The sequence below is a fragment of the Bos grunniens genome, chromosome 12 (assembly GCF_055505025.1).
Source record: "Bos grunniens cultivar Pamir isolate PY7600 chromosome 12, Bosgru_T2T1.0, whole genome shotgun sequence".
Lineage (NCBI taxonomy): Eukaryota > Metazoa > Chordata > Mammalia > Artiodactyla > Bovidae > Bos > Bos grunniens.
In genome coordinates, this window is record NC_141176.1 from 31,938,563 (window position 1) to 31,958,236 (window position 19,674).

At 44.4% G+C, this 19,674-nt stretch overlaps 1 protein-coding gene across 5 annotated transcripts in view; it reads left to right on the plus strand.

Moving 5' to 3' along the window:
- FLT1 (fms related receptor tyrosine kinase 1) overlaps nt 1–19,674 on the plus strand; it is a 205,688-nt gene that overhangs the window by 87,456 nt on the left and 98,558 nt on the right. For all 5 annotated transcript variants that reach the window (XM_086329568.1, XM_086329567.1, XM_086329571.1 and 2 more), the window contains one exon: nt 12,800–12,914. In XM_086329568.1, coding sequence (XP_086185694.1) covers nt 12,800–12,914 — 115 coding nt within the window. The remainder of the gene's footprint in view (nt 1–12,799; nt 12,915–19,674) is intronic.

The following is a 19,674-nucleotide window of genomic DNA, read 5'->3' on the forward strand; positions in this document are numbered from 1 at the left end:
CAACCATGTAGACATTAAATATTTTTTGCTCAAAAACTCATGATCCAGAAAGCAAGTATGTTTTGAAAAGCCTGTGTTATGACATCAGGAACAACCTTAAAAGGCATGAGAAGGCAGAAAGGCAGTGTAGCCCAGAGGTGAAGGTCATGGGCTCTGGAGTCTACATCCTGGCTCCTATTACCTGCTGGCTGTGTGATTCTGGGCGAAGTAAACCACCTCTCTGGGTCCAAGTTTCCTGACATCCTAAGGTTGTTTAGGGGGATTAAATGAGATAAAATGCATAAAAGTACTTAGCCCAGTAGTGGGGCTTCCCAGGTGGCGCTAGTGGTAAAGAACCTGCCTGCCGATGAAGGAGATGTAAGAGATACAGGTTTGATCCCTGGGTCGGGAAGATCCCCTGGACAACCCACTCCAGTATTCTTGCCTGGAGAATCCCATGGACAGAGGAGCCAGGCAGGCTATGGTCCATAGGGTCGCAAAGAGTTGGACATGACTGAAGCAATTTAGCATGCATGCACAGTCCAGTAGTACTTAGCCCAAATACTTAGCTCAAATCTGTTTGCTTATAGTTGTTTTTGGTTGCTCTGGGGCCGCCCACTGCAAAGCTACTTCCCTAACATCAGATACACACAAATGTCCAGTGAATGCTGACAATCTGACAAAACAGTCCCTGACGTTGGGTTCATGTCCCCCCCCAAAACATGCTTGCACCTTTGGACAGGTCTTCTAACCATGGTGATTTACTCCAAAGAAATTAATTTGTAAGATGCTCGGTGCAATGCCTGGTACACAGCAGACAGGTCGTTCATGTTAGCGGTGATTATCTGACCAGACTGAGGGCTACTTAAGAGCAGGGACTAGGTCTTACTCATCATCATAACCTCAGGGCTTAGCCCAGCTACCTGGGGACCAGCAGAAGAGCACAGTGTCTCTCACTGAGTGATGGCCCAACAAGAAGAGCCAGTCTTCTTGGCCCACCAAGAACAGCGGACTAGACATGGACTCAATCTCACATGGGTGCCAACTCAGCCATCCATCACTCACCTCACACATATTGAGAAAGGGGCACTGCTGACCCTCCAGTGACCTCACACGTCCCCCTCAACCCAGTGCCGTGTTACCACCATCAGGGCTGTCCACTCCCAAGGAGGAGCATTAATGACCCAGGATGGACTCATCATGTTGGGATCCACATCTGACAAGTAAATAGTATCGGAGAATTTCTACCCAAGCAATGGTGCTGACATGTGCAGAAGCACCTTCTAGGCTAATAGAAAATAACTTAACCAGCAGCTAATAACTACTAGCACCATTTGATTCAATAAAAACTAATTTGTTCACACATACTCCATTTAAGGCAATGGCACCCCACTCCAGTACTCTTGCCTGGAAAGTCCCATGGACGGAGGAGCCTGGTGGGCTGCAGTCCATGGGGGCACTAGGAGTCAGATGTGACTGAGCAGCTTCACTTTCACTTTTCACTTTCATGCATTGGAGAAGGAAATGGCACCCCACTCCAGTGTTCTTGCCTGGAGAATCCCAGGGATGGGGGAGCCTGGTGGGCTGCCGTCTATGGGGTCACACAGAGTCGACACGACTGAAGTGACTTAGCAGCAGCAGCAGTCCATTTAAGAAGTAGAATCATGTCCTCCGAAAGAAGTACAAGATTTAGTTCCTTCTGTTATTAAGGATATGGTTATTGAAAAGTCAAACACGTGGAAAAGTATCAGAAGACAACTGAACACAAGCCAGTAAATGTCCAGAGCCCACGTGCCATGGTAGGCTGGACAGGATGTGGGGCAATGAGGGTTTGAAGAGCTGAGGCAGAATTCACCAGTGCAGCCAGGTCTAGCATATTACAACTCCTCTAGTCAGTTCAGTCACTCAGTCGTGTCTAACTCTTTGCAACCCCATGGACTGTATCAAGCCAAGCTTCCCTGTCCACCACCAACTCTTGTAGCTTGCTCAAATCCATGTCCATCCAACCATCTCATTCTCTGTTGCCCCCTTCTCTTCCTAACTTCAATCTTTCCCAGCATCAGGGGCTTTTCTAATGAGTCAGTTCTTTGCATCAGATGGCCAAAGTATTGGAGTTTCAGCTTCATCATCAGTCCTTCCAATGAATATTCTGCACTAATTTCCTTTAGGATGGACTGGGTTGATCTCCTTGCAGTCCAAGGGACTCTCAAGAGTCTTCTCCAACATCACAGTTAAGAAGCATCAATTCTTCAGCACTCAGCTTTCTTTATAGTCCAACTCTCACATCCATACATGACCACTAGAAAAACCATAGCTTTGACTAGACAGACCTTTGTCAGCAAAATAATGTCTCTGCTTTTTAATATGCTGTCTATGTTGGTCATAGCTTTTCTTCCAAGGAGCAAGTGAAAATCACTGCATCCAAAATCACTGCAGATGGTGACTGCAGCCATGAAATTAAAAGACACAAGGCACTTGCTCCTTGGAAGCAAAGCTATGACCAACCTAGACAACAACTCTAACTTCCTGAATAATCTGAAGATTTTACCATTTTCCACCCCATCTTAACATTGCCAACAAAGGAAGCAGCCCCATGTTACCATGTCTTAGTAGTTTTCTTACAGGGATTAAAAAACAGAAAGGAAATAATTCAGAGAAGGTCCGTTTGCGTTGGCAGACATGAGGGTGATACTGAGTTAAGAACACATCCATGCCCAAAGAATTCGAGGTGGTTCGTGAAGAGTGCAATTCATTATTTAGCAAATCTGGATGAAGATGGGGTAAGACAGAGATATGGCCCACATGCTTTACTTGCTAGCTGTCAAAGAAAGACATAAAATAGACATTTGCAAGAAGAAGGGGCCCATGAGATAAAGGCAAAACAAGAGAAATACAATTTTTCAGGGAACTGAGATCTGAGAAAAGTGATTTCTTTTCTCCTCCTCTGTGGGCTGTAGGCAACGAATTCCTCAACCACATTTCCACTCCAGACAGTGAGTGACACAGTGCTGGTCATTACCACTTCCTCCGTGGTCACTGGTGGCATGACACCAATCCCGAATTTATTAAGAGTAATTCCTTGGGCTGACGTGACCCAGCGATTTCAAAAGTACTCAAGGAATTAGAAAGACCAGTCAAGGCCTCTGATCCATTTCCTATGACATGATTCTCCCCACCTTGTCATCCTGCCTCCCATGACCAGAAGGTTGCAAAACCATGATCCAGACTCAGGTCTGACTTGGTCTAGAATTTCTACTTAATGTGATTCCCCACCATTTAGCCCTGAAGGCCACCTGGATGTTTCCATGTTGACTGTGATATAGTAATCTGCTCTCCTTATGCAAACGATACATAGCCATAGCTTGACATATGCTTCCTTGAGCAACTGGAGTCAATACCTTAAGACTCCTTGAATCTTCTGGAATTAAAGGAGGTTATTGTAGTCACTCCTGCTGTTGCTGCTGCTAAGTTGCTTCAGTTGTGTCTGACTCTTTGCAGTCCCATGGACTATAACCCGCCAGGCTCCTCTGTCCATGGGATTCTCCAGGCACAAATACTGGAATGGGGTACCATTTCCTTCTCCAGGGGATCGTCCCAACCCAGGGATCGAACCTCCGTCTCTTATGTCTTCTGCATTGGCATGCGAGTTCTTTACTACCCCAAACATTTCCCTAAAGACTTTTTAAATAAAATTTCTCCAATACCCTTCCTCCACTGACCAGCCTTTTACTAGGAAGAAAAGTGAATGAAGAAAACGGATGACTTCTCTAAGGCTCCTATCGGGGTGTAGCTGAGGAGGTGACCCCCTCCCAGCTCCATGGTCACCCCAATGTAGGGCTGTCAGTCAGGACACCCTGGCCCCTATTCCCTAAAAGAGAGAGAGAGTGAGACCCAGAGTCGGGGGGGGCGGGGGCGGATCCCAGGGGCCCCTCGGTGGAGGCGAGCTGGGGTGAGAGGAGGAAGGAAGACAGAGGCTGGGAGGACAGGCCTTGCTCCGAGTGTGAATGGACTGTGGGGCCTCGAGAGCAGGAAGCGCCACGGGCCAAGACGCTCACGGAAAAGCTCTTATCTCAGCAGAGCTGGCCAGCCCCCTGGACGCCCCCTGCCATTGTCCCTGGCGCTGACCGCAGCCTCCAGTCCTCAAAAATCCTTCTCCACTCCCCTCCCTGCGCCGTTCAGACAAGAAGTAGTTTTCACTGTGGGCTCCAAGGCGGTACGAGGTCCTCTGGCCGTGTCAGAAAGGCTCCCCGACGCCCGCCCCCGCCCCAGAATCCCCCCAGCCTGACCCTGTGACCAGCACGGAGGCCCAGGCCCTTTTCCTGGAGCAGAAGGAGCAGGAACCGTTCTGTCTAAACACTCCTGCCTGCGGTCCGCCGCCCGCCTTCTGCCGGCATCCTCTCCTCTGTATTGTTTTATTTGTTTTAAGAGAATGTGAGAGAAGGGGAAAAGATAGTGTTTGCAGATTCTGTTAATCTGATGGCTCAGACACACGCGCACCAGCATTTGACACGACACCCGCAGCAGCGCAGGGAAGTTTACACGAGGCCCTTCTGCAGGAGGGCGGGCGGCGATGGGGAGCCGCCCCTGGTCCTGTCCTTTGGCAGGGATCCAGGTGGTCCTTTTTTTTTTTTTTTCTTCCCCTTTCCACTTTTTAAAAAGACATTTTATAGCCTCGATTGCTCTTTACTACTGCCCTCCTCCTTTGTTTCCTCACTTGAAATGGTTCACTGTTCTTCACAAACAGATTCTAATCACAGTGAGCATGGGCAGTCAGACCCCAAACAAAGACACAGACTTTGCACAAGAAGCCCTCAGCTTCCATCATCCGGAAGAGATTAAAAGGGAGGGAGATTAACCTGCATCTTGGGGCTCTGTAGAGCTTTTAGAGCCTTCTCACCCCAAAATGAAAGGTGCTTTCATTGTACATTAATATATACCATCTTCCTAAGCGTGGCTCAGGCTCAAATAAGGCAGCCACTGGATGTTGGGGTGCTCAGCTCACCGCCGTGTATCCCCCAGCCCACCCCAGAGGTCCCTTCTAAATCAGTTGCCTGCCATAAGTGTACTGGTGTTCCTAATAAAAGACTAGCTTCATCCCAGAACGTATTTAGGACTCGTGCAGACAACAGTTTTAAGTTACCAAGGGGAAAAAAAAGATTGCCATGAAAGTGGGGTCTTTCTTTTGCTGCAAGATTTTTTTCTAATGATGAACTTCATCAGCCAGCAGAAGGCCAAGATTTCCTATAATTTTAGCATTTTAGTGATGAAAACTAACCAACTAAAAACTGTAATTATAAACTATTCCTCTGCTCCTTCCCCACCCCTCACCAAAGGACTCGGGGCTAATATCTCCCTTCTGAAAGCTAAGATTTCGCTTCTCCCTGTGTCTGACTTTGTACCAGTTGGCCTCAGAGGACCCCCAGAGTTTCCTAACATGACTCTGAAGCATGGTGGTAAAGTTTGGGGTGGGGGGGGATTCCCTTGGGAGCAGAATTCATCTCGTGGGATGGACTGAGTTCTGGTGTGGTGGAAAGAGTTAGGAATATCTGGGTTCTAACTCCAGATTTGTCTGCCACTTTCTCTATGAATCTGAGCAAGACATTGGATTTTCCTGAGTCTCAGTTGTCTTATTTACTGGTAAAAGGAATCGTGAAGTGGAGATCGTAACACCCACTTCACTGGTGACCGCTAGAGTTAGTTCAGCTTAAATGTGTGCAAGGGCTGCCTCAGACCTGGTGCAATAACAGCAGCCCACTAGAAACTGGTTCCCTTCAGCCCAATCAAGAGCCCGACTTAGCAGAACAGAGATTTTTAAAAGAAAGGTCAGCTTAATGTCATTTATCACAGGATGAAAGGGGATCCTAAAAAGACAACAACGAAAACCAACTATCTTAAGAAAGATTCAGGCTGTAGAGCAGACCTTCTAGTATTGGGCTGGTGATTAAGTTTGCTAGAAATCATTTACAAAATGAGACTGCTTAGGTAACTATAGGAGTCTTAGGTACCATTACAGGCACTAAAACGAGCAGTTTCTCAAAGGGCTAAATCACCTCACCTGGTTCTTCAGAGAGTCGAAAACACAGACACTAACCCTCATTGGGCTAAAGCTCATCTCTCCCCTCTGATTCCACCAGTTGCAACAACCATCCTTTAGAGAAAGAGCCAGCTCTGCATTTGGGGTGGCGGGGGAGGGGAGAGAAAGGCAGGAGGACTGCAGAAAGTCTGACAATCAGGACTGTTCAAAGCCAGCTCCTTAGGGAAAGCACAGGCAAGCATAAGCAGGCGCACACACTGCACTGAATTTCCTGTGATGGATCTGTAAAGGTGAACAGACCTGAGAGCAGAAATCAGGGGATGCCTAACGGAATGTAGACTGTCATTGCAGACCACGTGCACGGTGGGCACGCAGTACATTTCGGTTGTGTATCACGAGAGCTGTTTGTCAAATCTTGGGAAAAGCAGTTGACTGAGTTATTAATACCAAAAGGGCTGAAAAAAAAAAAAAAGACATCCAGTCCCCAACACAGTAATGGTGTATGTGTAGTGATTATTTGAGAAGTCTTTTCCTCCCGGGATACAAAGAAACACTAAAGTATAACAGTTTCTTTTTAGATGATGATAGAACATGGACATGTTACATGTAGCACACAGGTTAAATGCATTGATTCTGGAGTAAGAACCGATTACAAAGTCCGCCTCTGCCGCTTACCAGCTCTTTGTGCATGCATGCTAAGTTGCTTCAGTCTTGTCTGACTCTTTGCGACCCTATGGACTGTACCCACCAGGCTCCTCCGTCCATGGGATTCTCCAGGCAAGAATACTGGAGTGGGTTGCCATGCCCTTCTCCAGGGGATCTTCCCAGCCCAGGGATAGAACCTGAATCTTATGTCTCCTGCATTGGCAGGCTGATTCTTTACCACTAGCGCCACCTGGGAAGCCCTACTAGCTCTTTAGTAGGTAATTTAGTGGGTAATTTACTTAACCTCTTTAATCCTCAATTTCTTCATCCATTCAACGGGGGGATAAGAGTTCCTACTTTTCAGGATGTTGTGGAGATCAGTGCAATAGTGTATATGAATCACTTAGCACAGTAGAAATTACTTAGCATGTAGAAAATATAATCCTTATTAGAGTAGACTATGATACTGCATAGGATCTATGGTAATTATAACAGCCCATAGTGTGCCTGTAGGGACCAGCAGTCAAAATTGCCAGTGTTGCAGGTTGGATCCCAGCATTGGCTTTGCCTTTCTCTGTGAGAAAGGTGGCTTCTGTCTTTGGTCACAAAGGAGCCAAATGCTTCTGAGTGTGCAGGAAGAATCTGTCAGCACCACAGGAACAAACCCAGAGCATGTAGGTCAGTAAGGTCATCTGCGTAGGTGTAGGTGGTGTTTCCCTACTCTGCGTCAAGCAAAGCCGCCTGCTCACTTGGACCAGACCAGAGAGCCCTACAGGCCTCTCCTCCTTGGGAGGCAAAGAGACAGACGTGCCCCATGGAAGGTCCCTGCTCCATGTGTTGGATCCATAATTGGCTGCTTTCTTTTAATTTATTTACATCAGTCTCTAGTCCAAAACTAATTTGTTTCAGCTCCAGGGCAATCGACATGGAGTACACTCTTACCCCGGAAATTTTTTTTTTCCTGTGGATGGTTATAAATACCTCCACGCTATTGTACTTGGCATGCTGTATGCAAATAGAGGTCGGAGTCCTGAAGCTCATTAGGAAAGGGACAAGGGGCTTGGGGCTCGGGGAGGACAGCGTGGAGCTGGAGCTGATAACGGTGGCCTTGTCCAGAATGTGCCTGGGAGCTTTCTTATCTCCCTTTGGCAGGAGGTGCGGAGGGCTTCCTGTGCGAAATCAGGAGCGAACGCCGCTTTCCTCTTGTTGTTCGGCTTCCTCCCCCCTCAAGACGGTTCCCAGCACAGCAATTATCTTTGCATCTTCAAACATGGCACAATCTACTTCCTTAAGAGCTTGATGTATTCTTAAGGCTCAGGCAGACCCCCCCCTCCCCCCGACCTCTCGTTTCAAGTGCTGTGTTACACAGTCAGCCTCAGAAAGACATTCTATTTTTAAGGTTCCAGTGACAAAGAGGAAAAAAATCACAGTCCCCAGTATGGAAAATAGCCACAGAATCTGCCCTTTTTTCATCTGGAGACCTTGCAGCAAGTCTAGCCTGTCATTTCCATGCCAGGGCTGTGCTGACGGGCACTGTCCTAGAGGAGTGGGGTGGGTGGGGTGGAGGGAGGGTGGGTGGGTGGGGAGGAGCCAGGCAGCCCCAGTGAGCCCCTGAGGCCAATTGTGCTTCCCTTGGGGAAATGCCTCCTCTTGCTTTACCCTAATGTATTTCTTTACATTTCCCGACGATCGACTGAGAGTATGAAATTAAGACCTCTAAGGCCTCCTTTATCTTTTTTACTTCTTTGAGGAGAAAAGAATGAAATCATAGGTTTCTCTCTCAGATGCAAGAAAACTTCAGCTCTTCAATGTCACAGCATCAAGTACATACACACGTGTCTAATACAGGCATACATATGACAACCCCCCATATCCATGTTACATACACACACACATTATATAAACCCGTATATGTACCCTGTGTTTGTGAAAGATCTGAGAGCAAACAGTAGTTCAAGGTAGCTGCTGCTGCTAAGTCGCTTCAGTCGTGTCCGACTCTGTGCGACCCCATAGACAGCAGCCCACCAGGCTCCCCCATCCCTGGGATTCTCCAGGCAAGAATACCGGAGGGGGTTGCCATTTCCTTCTCCAATGCATGAAAGTGAAAAGTCAAAGTGAAGTCGCTTAGTCGTGTCCACCTCTTAGCGACTCCAGGGACTGCAGCCTACTAGGCTCCTCCGTCCATGGGATTTTCCAGGCAAGAGTACTGGAGTGGGGTGCCACTGCCTTCTCCAGTTCAAGGTAAACATGTTATAAAAAATAGGGCAAAATGATACATGGCTTTGAAACTTTATCATTAGCATATGTCAAGTAAAGGAGAAGGTATAAAATTTTCAGTTTCCTCCGCTAGTCAATAAGTTAAAATGTTCACTTATTTTACCTGATAATAAGGAACAGTTAGTCAAAAATCACAGAAATGATACAAATGAATGTATTTACAAAACAGATACAGAGTCACAGACTTAGAGAACAAACTTATGATTGCTGGGGGGAAGGATGAGGGAAGGGATAATTAGGGAGTTTGGGATGGGCATGTACACACAGCTATATTTAAAATGGATAAGCAGCAAGGACCTAGTGTATAGCACATGGAATTCTGCTCAATGTTATGTGGGAGCCTGGATGGGAGTGGAGTTTAGGGGAGAATGGGTGTGACTGAGTCCCTTCCCTATCCACCTGAAATGGTCACAACATTGTTAATCAGCTATACTCCAAAACAAAACATATTTTAAAATCGCAGAAGTTCCTTAAGGAATAGTCAGTCCTTATGAATTCTTTTTTATTTTAAATCTTATACTCTAACTATAAAAAACAGTCATTTGAAAAACATTTGGAGAAATCTGATACTTGGGCCTGGTACAAACAACACCATGGAATTACTAATTCTATTAGACAGGATCACCGTGTTGTTGTTATATTGGGAAAGGTGCATAATTTTTAGACAGGCACTAAAAAGTGTGGGGCTCACATGACATGCTGTCTGGGATTCACTCTACAATATCTCTCAAAAGGAAAAATAAAAAGAAATAAGGGGACAAATGAGACAACTGTGGCAAACTTGGATAATCATTAAGTGTGGGTGATGGGTGTATGGGGGGTTATTATATTGACACTATGGCTCTACTCATCTATATGATTGGAGATAATAAACACTTAAAACCAACAAGAACTCTTACTACAAGCCACACATCAGTGCCTCATGCCAAATGTTTACAGAGGCTTGTGGGGTGCCAGTTACATGCGTGGCCCTGGTGTAACTATGGAGACAGGGCAATCACACCGAGGTGGTCCGTGTCCCTTGCAGCTGCCCGAAGCACTGAATGCACACTTGGAAAGTGATGGGTGCTTTTGGGGATGGGCGGGGGAGAGAACATTAAGGGGCAGCATGCCCCCCAGGAGGGGAGACCACCCTGGAAAACGCACCAGTTTCACATACTAGAGTTCTTTCTCAGCTCCAGCACCAGAGAGAAATAATTACAGAACTTTTTCATCACAATTCCTTCTCTCTCACCCTTTCTCTCACTGGTTTCATCCTCTTTCTTCTCACATAAGTAGCCAAGGGCAGCAATGACTTAAAACCAACCATTCATTCTTTCTGGAAATGGGGCTTTACACTCCCTCCTGGTTTGAGAATCTCCTGAATCTGCCCAATCCATGAACAGAGTGTGCTCACCACAGATTCGAAGCCAGAAGGAAGGAATATGACATGTTTCCCTGGAAAGTTCACAGTGCAAGTAATCATAACAATAACCACTTCCTTGCCTCACTCATTAGGCTGGGAGATAGGAGGAAAGACTGCATTCAGGAGAGGGATGAAGAAATGAACAGCTTCAATTCATAAGGCCACCAGGAAGCAGCCGAGGTGGCGCGGGGGCTGCAGGCACGCATGCCAGTTCCTACCCACACTCGACTCCTAAGCTCCCCAGGCTGGCAGAGAAACACACCTCAGGAGCCGACAGATTATTTATTTATTTTGAGGCACAGAAAATACCTCTTTGTATATTTGCATCATGTCCCCAATAAAATCCATATTTAAATCTCAAAAGGCTACTATAAAGGAGATGGTGTTCATTTTGTCATAAGTGGTAGAAAGCAGGTCACCTGCAGTGTCCACTTAGCACCTACACTCATCAGACGGGGCAGTGCCATGCTGGGCTCTGGGCAGGACGTGCAGATAGAAGTCACAGCACAAAGTAAGGTGGTCCATCCTCAGGCTCACCCAGGGGTTCTGGTCGCGAGTGCCCATGGAGGTCAGAAACAGCCGCTTGGAGGAGATCGGGTTGTGGGTGGTGAGGGGGCGTCGAGGCCCTGGTAACTGGTGAGTGAAGATGAAGGAGTCAGGCGTGTACACCCCGAGACAGGAAGATTAGTTCCCAGGTTTTCTAGGTGGCTTTCATTGACAAAACCTCCCCAAGTAATTTAAGTCATTTAACGTTTGTATGATCCCATGAGATTAATGGGGCAGATATAATTGTATTCTTATTTTTCAGTAGGAGAAAACGGTCGTAGAGCTAGGGGAAGTTAGGGCAAGTAGAGGACTCAGGTGTTCTTTGAAGGAGCTGAACCAAACCGTGGTTTGCCCGGGAGGAGGGGGTCTGCAGGGGTAAGGTCAGAAAGGCAGGTAGGGAGTGGACTTTGGGTGGCCTTGGTTGTCAATTATAGAAACCTGGGCTTTCTGCAGTACAGCTGTTGAAGCTTTTGAAGCAACGAAGATCCCACTAAAACCCAAAGTGCTCAGGGGTCTGGTCTGGCAGCGACTCTGTGGGTGTTGGCTTGGGGACAGGCAGGTTGAAACGCTGCTGCACTGCCTGGGTCAGAGTGGACATAAGGGTCTTTTTTGGTTGTTTGGATTTTTTTATTCATGGAGAACCTACAATACATGAAACATACTAAATGATCCAAGTGACAACGAAAACACCATGGTCCAAAAGCAGTGGGATGGAGCAAAAGCAGCTCTAAGAGGAGAGTTTATAGCAATACAATCTTAGCTCAGGAAAACAAGAAAAATCGCAAACAACCTAACCTTACTCTTAAAGCAACTAGAGAAAGAAAAACAAACAAAACCTTAAATTAGTAGAAGAGACATCACAGAGATCATGAAATAGAGACAAAGAAACATAATGAATAATTAGTAGATATTTACACTGATGATTTGGATAGTAAACTGATAGAAGCCTACTGATAATAAGGTGTTTGAAAGAACATGCTTACTTTCAGGTGAAGGTTGGAATCTCATCAAACTACCTGGTACTCTACTAGCTGGGCTTCCCATGTGGCACAGTGGGAAAGAATCCGCCTGCCAATGCAGAAGACTCGAGATGTGGGTTGGATCCCTGGGTCAGGAAGATCCCCTGGAGAAGGAAATGGCAACTCACTCCAATATTATTGCCTGGACAATCCCATGGACAAGGAGCCTGGTGGGCTACAGTCCACAGGGTCGCAAAGAGTGGGACACGACTGAGAGATTGAGCATATACTCCACCAGCTAGTTTAAGTATTAAGAGAGAGATTTCATGCACTTTTAGAAGCCAAAAAGATCTTAAAAATCTTTAACACACGTATTTTATAATTAAACACTTGAGGCCTGAGAGGTTCAAGAACTTGCCATGATACTCCCAAACTTGAAAAGACATAGACTGAAATTAATAACTGCTCCATGATGTGTGTTTCCATATACACTTAATTAGCCCTGGAAAAAATTAGCTGTGTAACAGAATATTCTCATTAAATGCCAGCCTTTTATAGATGTGAAATACTGTTATTTCCTTAAGGTTTCCATTCATTAACATAACTTTTTTCTCCTGTGTTTGCAAGTTTTCTCCACTAGGAACTAATTAAAATCTAGATATTAGATTGTTGAACTTACGCATTTTTATTTAGTATTTAACATTTAGAACAGGAAGTATGTATGAAGACACATTGGTGGTCTTTTTTTTTTTTTTAGAGATAAGGCAAAATCTATCTGCTATTTTAAGTTTTGAGGATGGATGCTGGTGGGGATGGGGGGTGGAATCTAAGGAAAGTAAGAAAATGTGTGATTTTATTATCTGAGGGCTTAATGGTTTTCACATCACCAGCCACCATGGGCTGGACCAGGTTGCAAAGCAATATAGTGATGACTTCCTTTTTTTTTAAAAACAGGTATAACTCTTGCTCCACTAATGAAGAGGCCTTTATCCTGGATCCTGACAGCACTGTAGGAAACAGAATTGAGAGCCTCACTCAGCGCACGGCAATCATAGAAGGAAAGAATAAGGTACTGTTTATCAGAATAAGCGTGGGGATATTTATTCTAAAAGCTCACACTCATTTCCTAGTTATGGGTTTATTAGAGTCAGAAGGAATTCAAATGCTCACGCAAAACTTCTGAGAGAAGAAAGGCATATGTCTTCATGGAGAGATGCACTGAGGTGACTCAAACTGCTGCATCCGCCCAAACGACCACCAGTCCCAAGGGAACAAGTCCTTGTCCTGATGCCTCTTGAACAGGAGACTGGCCCCCATCCATGGTTCTGGACCCTGGGTGCATAGTAGTCTATTATTACACTATATAATATACATAGTATATATTATCCTGCTCCACCAATTACTATTCCATGTGAATCTTCAGCATGGAGCCCAGGATGCACAAAAGTTCCCGGAGAGATGCTAGCTTAACCAACATGGAGAGTCTCTGACATAACTGGAGTGGGATGTCAGTAAGCAAAAGCCAGTACCAAACTTAGGCTAAGATGGAATGTTTCCCTTTCACAAAATATCTTGTTTTTCCCCTCCATTTCTGCACTAGCTAAGCCTCAGTTGGGATATACAAACCCACAGTCAATCAGATATCCTGACCTAAGAAATGCAAGTCAAAACCACTGTGAGATATTTATCACCTCACACCTGTCAGAAAGGCTGTTGTCAAAAGATTAGAAATATATGAAACTGTAAAGCAATTATACGCCAATAAAAAATAAATAAAATCACACATAGAATAAAAAAAAACAAGAAATAAAAAATGTTGGTGAGGCTGTTCAGAACCCCTTATGCATTGCTGGTGGGACTACAATTGGTACAGCCGCTATGGAAAGCAGTCTTGGGGTTCCTTAAAAAATTAAAAATATAACTACCCTATGATCTAGCAATTCCGGTTCTGGGTACTTGTCTAAAGAAGACAAAAACACTAACTCAAAAGATATGTGTAGCCACACATTCACTACAGCGTTATTTACAGTAGCTAAGACACTGAAGCAACCTAAATGTCCATCGACAGATGAATGGATAAAGATAATGCAGTACACATACACAGTGGGATATGACTTGGTCATAAAAAGAAGAATGAAATCTTGCCATTTGTGACAACATGGCCAGACTTTGAGGGCATATGCTAGATGAAGTAAGTAAGAGAAAGACAAATACCATATAATCTCACATGTGAACAAATAAAAAAAAAAAGCTCATAAATCGGAATTGTGTACCTTTTGATTCCTTTTATCCATTTGCCCACACCCTACCTCCTGCCTCTGGCAACCACCAATTTGTAAAATAAATAAATAGCCACTGGGCTATCACGTACAGATAGCACTGTGACAGTAGTTAATACTACTGAATTGTATACTTAAAAGTTGCTGAGAGAATACCTCTCAAAATTTCTCAGCTCAAGAAAAACAACTTTTTACCTGTGCATTTGATAGATGTTAACTAGACTTAATGTAGTGATGATTTTGCAATATATACAGATATTGAATTGTTACGTCATACACATGGAGCTAGTATTTTGTCAATATACTTCCATTAAAAAAGAAGTTTCTCTAACCCAGTCAGGCTCTATAAACCATCTTTTCTGCTCTTGCACATGCGTTCTTCATTCTTCTAAACTCCGTTAGCCTGAGAACTAGCTGACACCTCGTGAACTAGGCAAAACTCAGTGCATCTCAAGCCTGGTGACTTTTTTCTCCTGAATTAGTGAACAATACACTTAAAAATCCACTATTCTTGGGCACAGAGGTAGTGATGCTTTACAAAGAGAGGAAAACATATCACATCACCCTTTGCTGGAATATCTACTCCTACATGCATATTCAGAGTGTCTGTTAACACGGATGTCATCTGCTCACATGCTACTGCTGTCTGTCCAGCTATATTCTTTGCATTTCAAAGCAGCAAAGTAGATGGCATCATCGTCCCTGCAGGACTTCAAAATAACAAATAACGTCTGAATTCTTCATTATGGAAAACTTTTTGACATACGCTCATGTCAACATCACTCTTTGGCAGGTCCAAGTGGTTATCTCCATTTTGAAGATAAGAAAAACTGAGGCGATACGATGATTAACTCAAAGTCGCAGCATAATAGTAGCTTATGAGAAACTCAAACCGAAGTCTTCCTTTGCCAAGACCCAGGGCTCTGACAATTAAACCAATACAGAAATTTGTTAAGATGCTGATGGCTTGCACAATAACATCTGCAGTCACTTGTCAAGGACTCAGGAAGAGTTGTTCTAACCACTGCAGTAGCTGTAGGTGGTTTACACGTCTTTTTCTTGAATACAAATGAACTATAGTTTAAAACATTCCATGATGTGTAGCGATTGATGACAGAGCCATTTAATGAAATACTTAGAAGAAAGGAAATTCTTTGAACTGGAAAATTTAACTCAAGTGACACTACTTTTTTTAAACAGGAAATTGCCTCAGAATGGAAAGCAAGTTAGTTGTCACAAAGTACTAGAAAATTCCAAGATGCCATTGAGGGTGTTGAATCATTTTGCCTCTTCTTGACCCTATCAGGTGCTTGTACTGTGAACCACTGGTTATTAAAGCACGAATTACGATCTTAATTTCAAAGGAACTTCTAGTCTGGTTTTGGTGTTCTATCCACAAAATACATGTGATAGAAAATGAAAAAGCCAGGTCAGGTTTCTGATTAGGCTGAAACCATGAAGTATCCACCTGCCTCCATACAGAATGCCTGTGAAAAAGGATGGAGGTGGAGGAGCAAAATCTGGGTGAGATAGTCTTCCCTGATTTCTTCCATGTGTGCTCTAAACAAATGCATTGTCTTATAATTCTGTAGTTATCAGTTCAGTTCAGTTGCACAGTTGTGTCTGACTCTTTGCGGCCCCATGGACTGCAGCACGCCAGGCTTCTCTGTCCATCACCAGCTCCCGTAGCTTGCTCAAACTCATGTCCATCAAGTCGGTGATGCCATCGAACCATCTTATCCTCTGTCACCCCCTTCTCCTCCTGCCTTCAATCTTTCATCAGGGTCTTTTCCAGTGAGACAGCTCTTTGCATCCGGTGGCCAAAGTATTGGAGTTTCAGCTTCAGCAGCAGACCTTCCAATGAATATTCAGGACTGATTTCCTTTAGGATTGACTGGTTTCATCTCCTTGCAGTCCAAGCGAGTATAGTTATACTGAGGCTTTAAATAGAGACCACCAGACACAGTTAGCTCTGGAGTCATCCAACCTGGGGGCAGGATTCATGGTTAAGCTCTGCTCTTTCTATTATATATAACCAACTGCAAATCAGTTCACCTCTCTGAACCTGAGTTCTCCCCACCAGGAAAAAACAGAGCTCCTAACATCTGGCCTATCTCATTTGGCCATTATCAAAACGATTGTCATATGTGCCCTAGTGCAATCCCCCAGATACTGAACATATGCTATCAAGACTATTGGGCTTCTCAGGTGGCTCATCAGTAAGGAACCCACCTGCCATTGCAGGAGATCCTGGTTCAATCCCTGGGTCAGGAAGATCCCCAGAGGAGGAAATGGCCGAACATGACTTAGCAACTAAACAACAACAGCAAATGAAGCCTGCTGCTGCTGCTAAGTTGCTCAGTCGTGTCCAACTCTGTGCAACCCCGTGGACTGTAGCCCACCAGGCCCCTCTGTCCATGGGATTCTCCAGACAAGAATACTGGAGTGGGTTACCATGCCCTCCTCTAGGGGGTCTTCCTGACCCAGGGATTGAACCCGTGTCTCTCACGTCTCCTGCATTGTCAGGTGGGTTCTTTACCACTAGCGCCACCTGGGAAGCCCAGATGAAGACTATTTGTTAAAACAGTTTGCATTGAAAACAAATTTTATACTCCTTCTTAACAAAGTATACACACACACAAAACCCACACACATCCTATTAGTAACAGTAACACATTAGATTTTAAGGGAGTTATTAATTTCACATCTTACCTTTAGAAGAATTTCCTAATTTGGCTTTTAGCATCTATTGATGTATCCTTGTGTGTCTGTGAAAAACATCAACCTTTCAGATGACAGATGGAAGTTTTGCTGTCTCAGAATTCTTTGCAGTCTTTCTTTTACAATTAAAACTGCCTTTCTTTTCTGTACATGTTAAGAAAGCAAATGAAAGTCCCAGCTTAGAACATACCAATACGTTTCCCCACAGTCATGTAGTCAGCATGTCCAGGACCCCACTTGAGCCATCAGTGAATGAGGTCCTATTCGAGCACCTGCCGGATTTCAAGGACTTGCTTTTTTCCCCTTTCTGTTGTGTTTTTTGTTTTGTTTAACCCAAGGAAGGGTGCACAAGACAATAAAATTCAGTTTCCTTATGGCCGAGTTTTGGCCCAGATTTATGAAAAGTGAGTCATCAATTGGAGTTGCTAATGGCACACGAGGAGCTTTGGTATTGTTTCCCCAGAGTTGCCAGACTGTTGGTTTGTAGAGTTGGAGCAGGAAGTAGAAGGAACCTGGTGTTAGGGAACAACAGACAGGAAATGCGTTTTACAGCATTGATTCTCTGAGGCTGGAGGATTGTGACAACTTGTCTTAGCAACATTTCCATTGAAATCATTTTGAGATTTCATTGAGAAATGTGTGTGCCATATGAGACACATCCATGACGGAAGCCCGAATGCCTCATCTCAGAATCACAGTGTGGGCTCCACCCCCTGCACACTCCCCAGCTTTGTCTAATTATCACATTCTATTTTCCCATCAGTTGGCTCAGATGTGCCACCCTAGGATAATTTTAGATTCTTCCCTGACCTTTACATATCTCCTTTTATTTCTCTCTGAAACACTTTAAAGGAAACTGTATTAGAAACATCCCGAGATTAAAATCACTGTTCCATATATAGATTTTTTTTTTTTTATAAAGCAAGTGCTGGAAATTAGACTGATTTACACATTGTCCCTTCCATTCTGTTCCGTGAGGTTCAAACGCATTGAAGTAGTGAATCACTAATGCTTAGTGGAAGGGAAGGAAGGAAGGAGTATGAATAAATTCCAAATTGACAGAGCCTGACGACAATCCTCAGCAGTGTTCCTGGGTCACACAGAAGAATCCAGAGAATGGACTTTAAGAGCATGTTTCAAATATCTTAATCCTATGGTCCTCCAAGAGCAAATAGAGGCAAAGTGTGGGTTCAGAGCTCAAAAAGCTGTGACAAATGGAAACTAATTCTAGAACAAAGGGAAGCAGACAGCCTTGAGAATTTCTTTTGGTGTACCTTATGTAATATGATCATTTCAAATAGATGCTACGACTCAAATTCTTGAGTTTGAAATACTTCCTCTTTTTAACTACAAAGTTGATATTTGCTAATGTATAACTTAAAAATATACTCTAGAAAAATAGGTCCTCTAGAAATCAGATAATTTTGAATAAAGTTACTCACATGATATAAGTTGTATCTTATTTTAAAATTTTCTTCTAAGGACTCCTCTGGTGGTCCAGTGGCTAAGATGCCAGGCTCCCAATACAGGGGGCCCAGGTTTGATCCCTGGTCAGGGAAACTAGATCCTTTGTAACTAAGATCCCATGTGCCGCAACTAAGACCCAGTGCAGCCGAATAAGTAAATATTTTTAAATAAATAAGTAAATTTTTCTTATAATTTGTCCATTATAAATCATATTTTCAAACCATATAACGCTTTATCCATTGGAAAAATAGCTTGCAACTTGTATAAAATGCTAAAAGAAACTGGTATTTCTGTACCGAGTAGTATTGAGCTTGTGCTGCTGCTGCTGCTAAGTCACTTCAGTCGTGTCCGACTCTGTGTGACCCCATAGACGGCAGCCCACCAGGCTCTCCGTCCCTGGGATTCTCCAGGCAAGAACACTAGAGTGGGTTGCCATTTCCTTCTCCAGTGCATGAAAGTGAAAAGTGAAAGTGAAGTCGCTCAGTCGTGTCCGACTCTAGCGACCCCATGGACTGCAGCCTACCAGGCTCCTCCGTCCATGGGATTTTCCAGGCAAAAGTACTGGAGTGGGGTGCCATTGCCTTCTCCAGTTGAGCTTGTAGGGACCCATATTTGCTTATTAAAGGAGGTATTTTCCAGGGGAAACCCAATTCAAAGAGTAGACAACTCTACCACCAGATCTGTGCTGTGAAATTTAAAGAGTTTTAGTCCAGGAAGCGGTTTTGTGTAGATTAAGAGCTTAGGCACTGGAGTCTGACAAACCTGGGCATAACTTGAGCAAATCGCTTAACCTCTGTAAGCTCAGTTGCCCCTTCTATAGATCAGGTAATACACCCATGTCCTTGAGCTACAGGGAGGGTTAAATAAGATAAATGCCTCCCACACTGTCTGGCACACAGCAAGGGCTACATAAAGCTACCCAGAAACAAAGAAATAATGTAAACTCCATCGATGTCATTTTCTAGATCAATTTTCATAGGCACTTGGGAGAGGTGAGTTCTGGGACAGGCTTGACTGTGGGTGAGGAGTCTGTTTTGGAAGAGGTTATTTAGGCAAAATGAGAGGCTCAAATGGACCCCTTATCTCCAGGGTACTTGGTGTGACCTGAATTCATTCATTTCCCATCTATGGACCTCAGTTTTACGCTCTGGTTATACAGAAGTTCTGAGCTACTGGGAGTCTTGTAAAATAGCCACAGCTATCCCAGGTTCCCACCCAGGCCTTAAACAGGGCAGGTGCACACATCTGAACTGACATGCCCTTGCCATGTACCCCAGGTTCTCAGCTGGCCTGAGTTCAGAGAAATCAGAGTAATTTTAATAGAAACCCAAATGCAACTCTCAGATTCAGGTAATCGCTGTT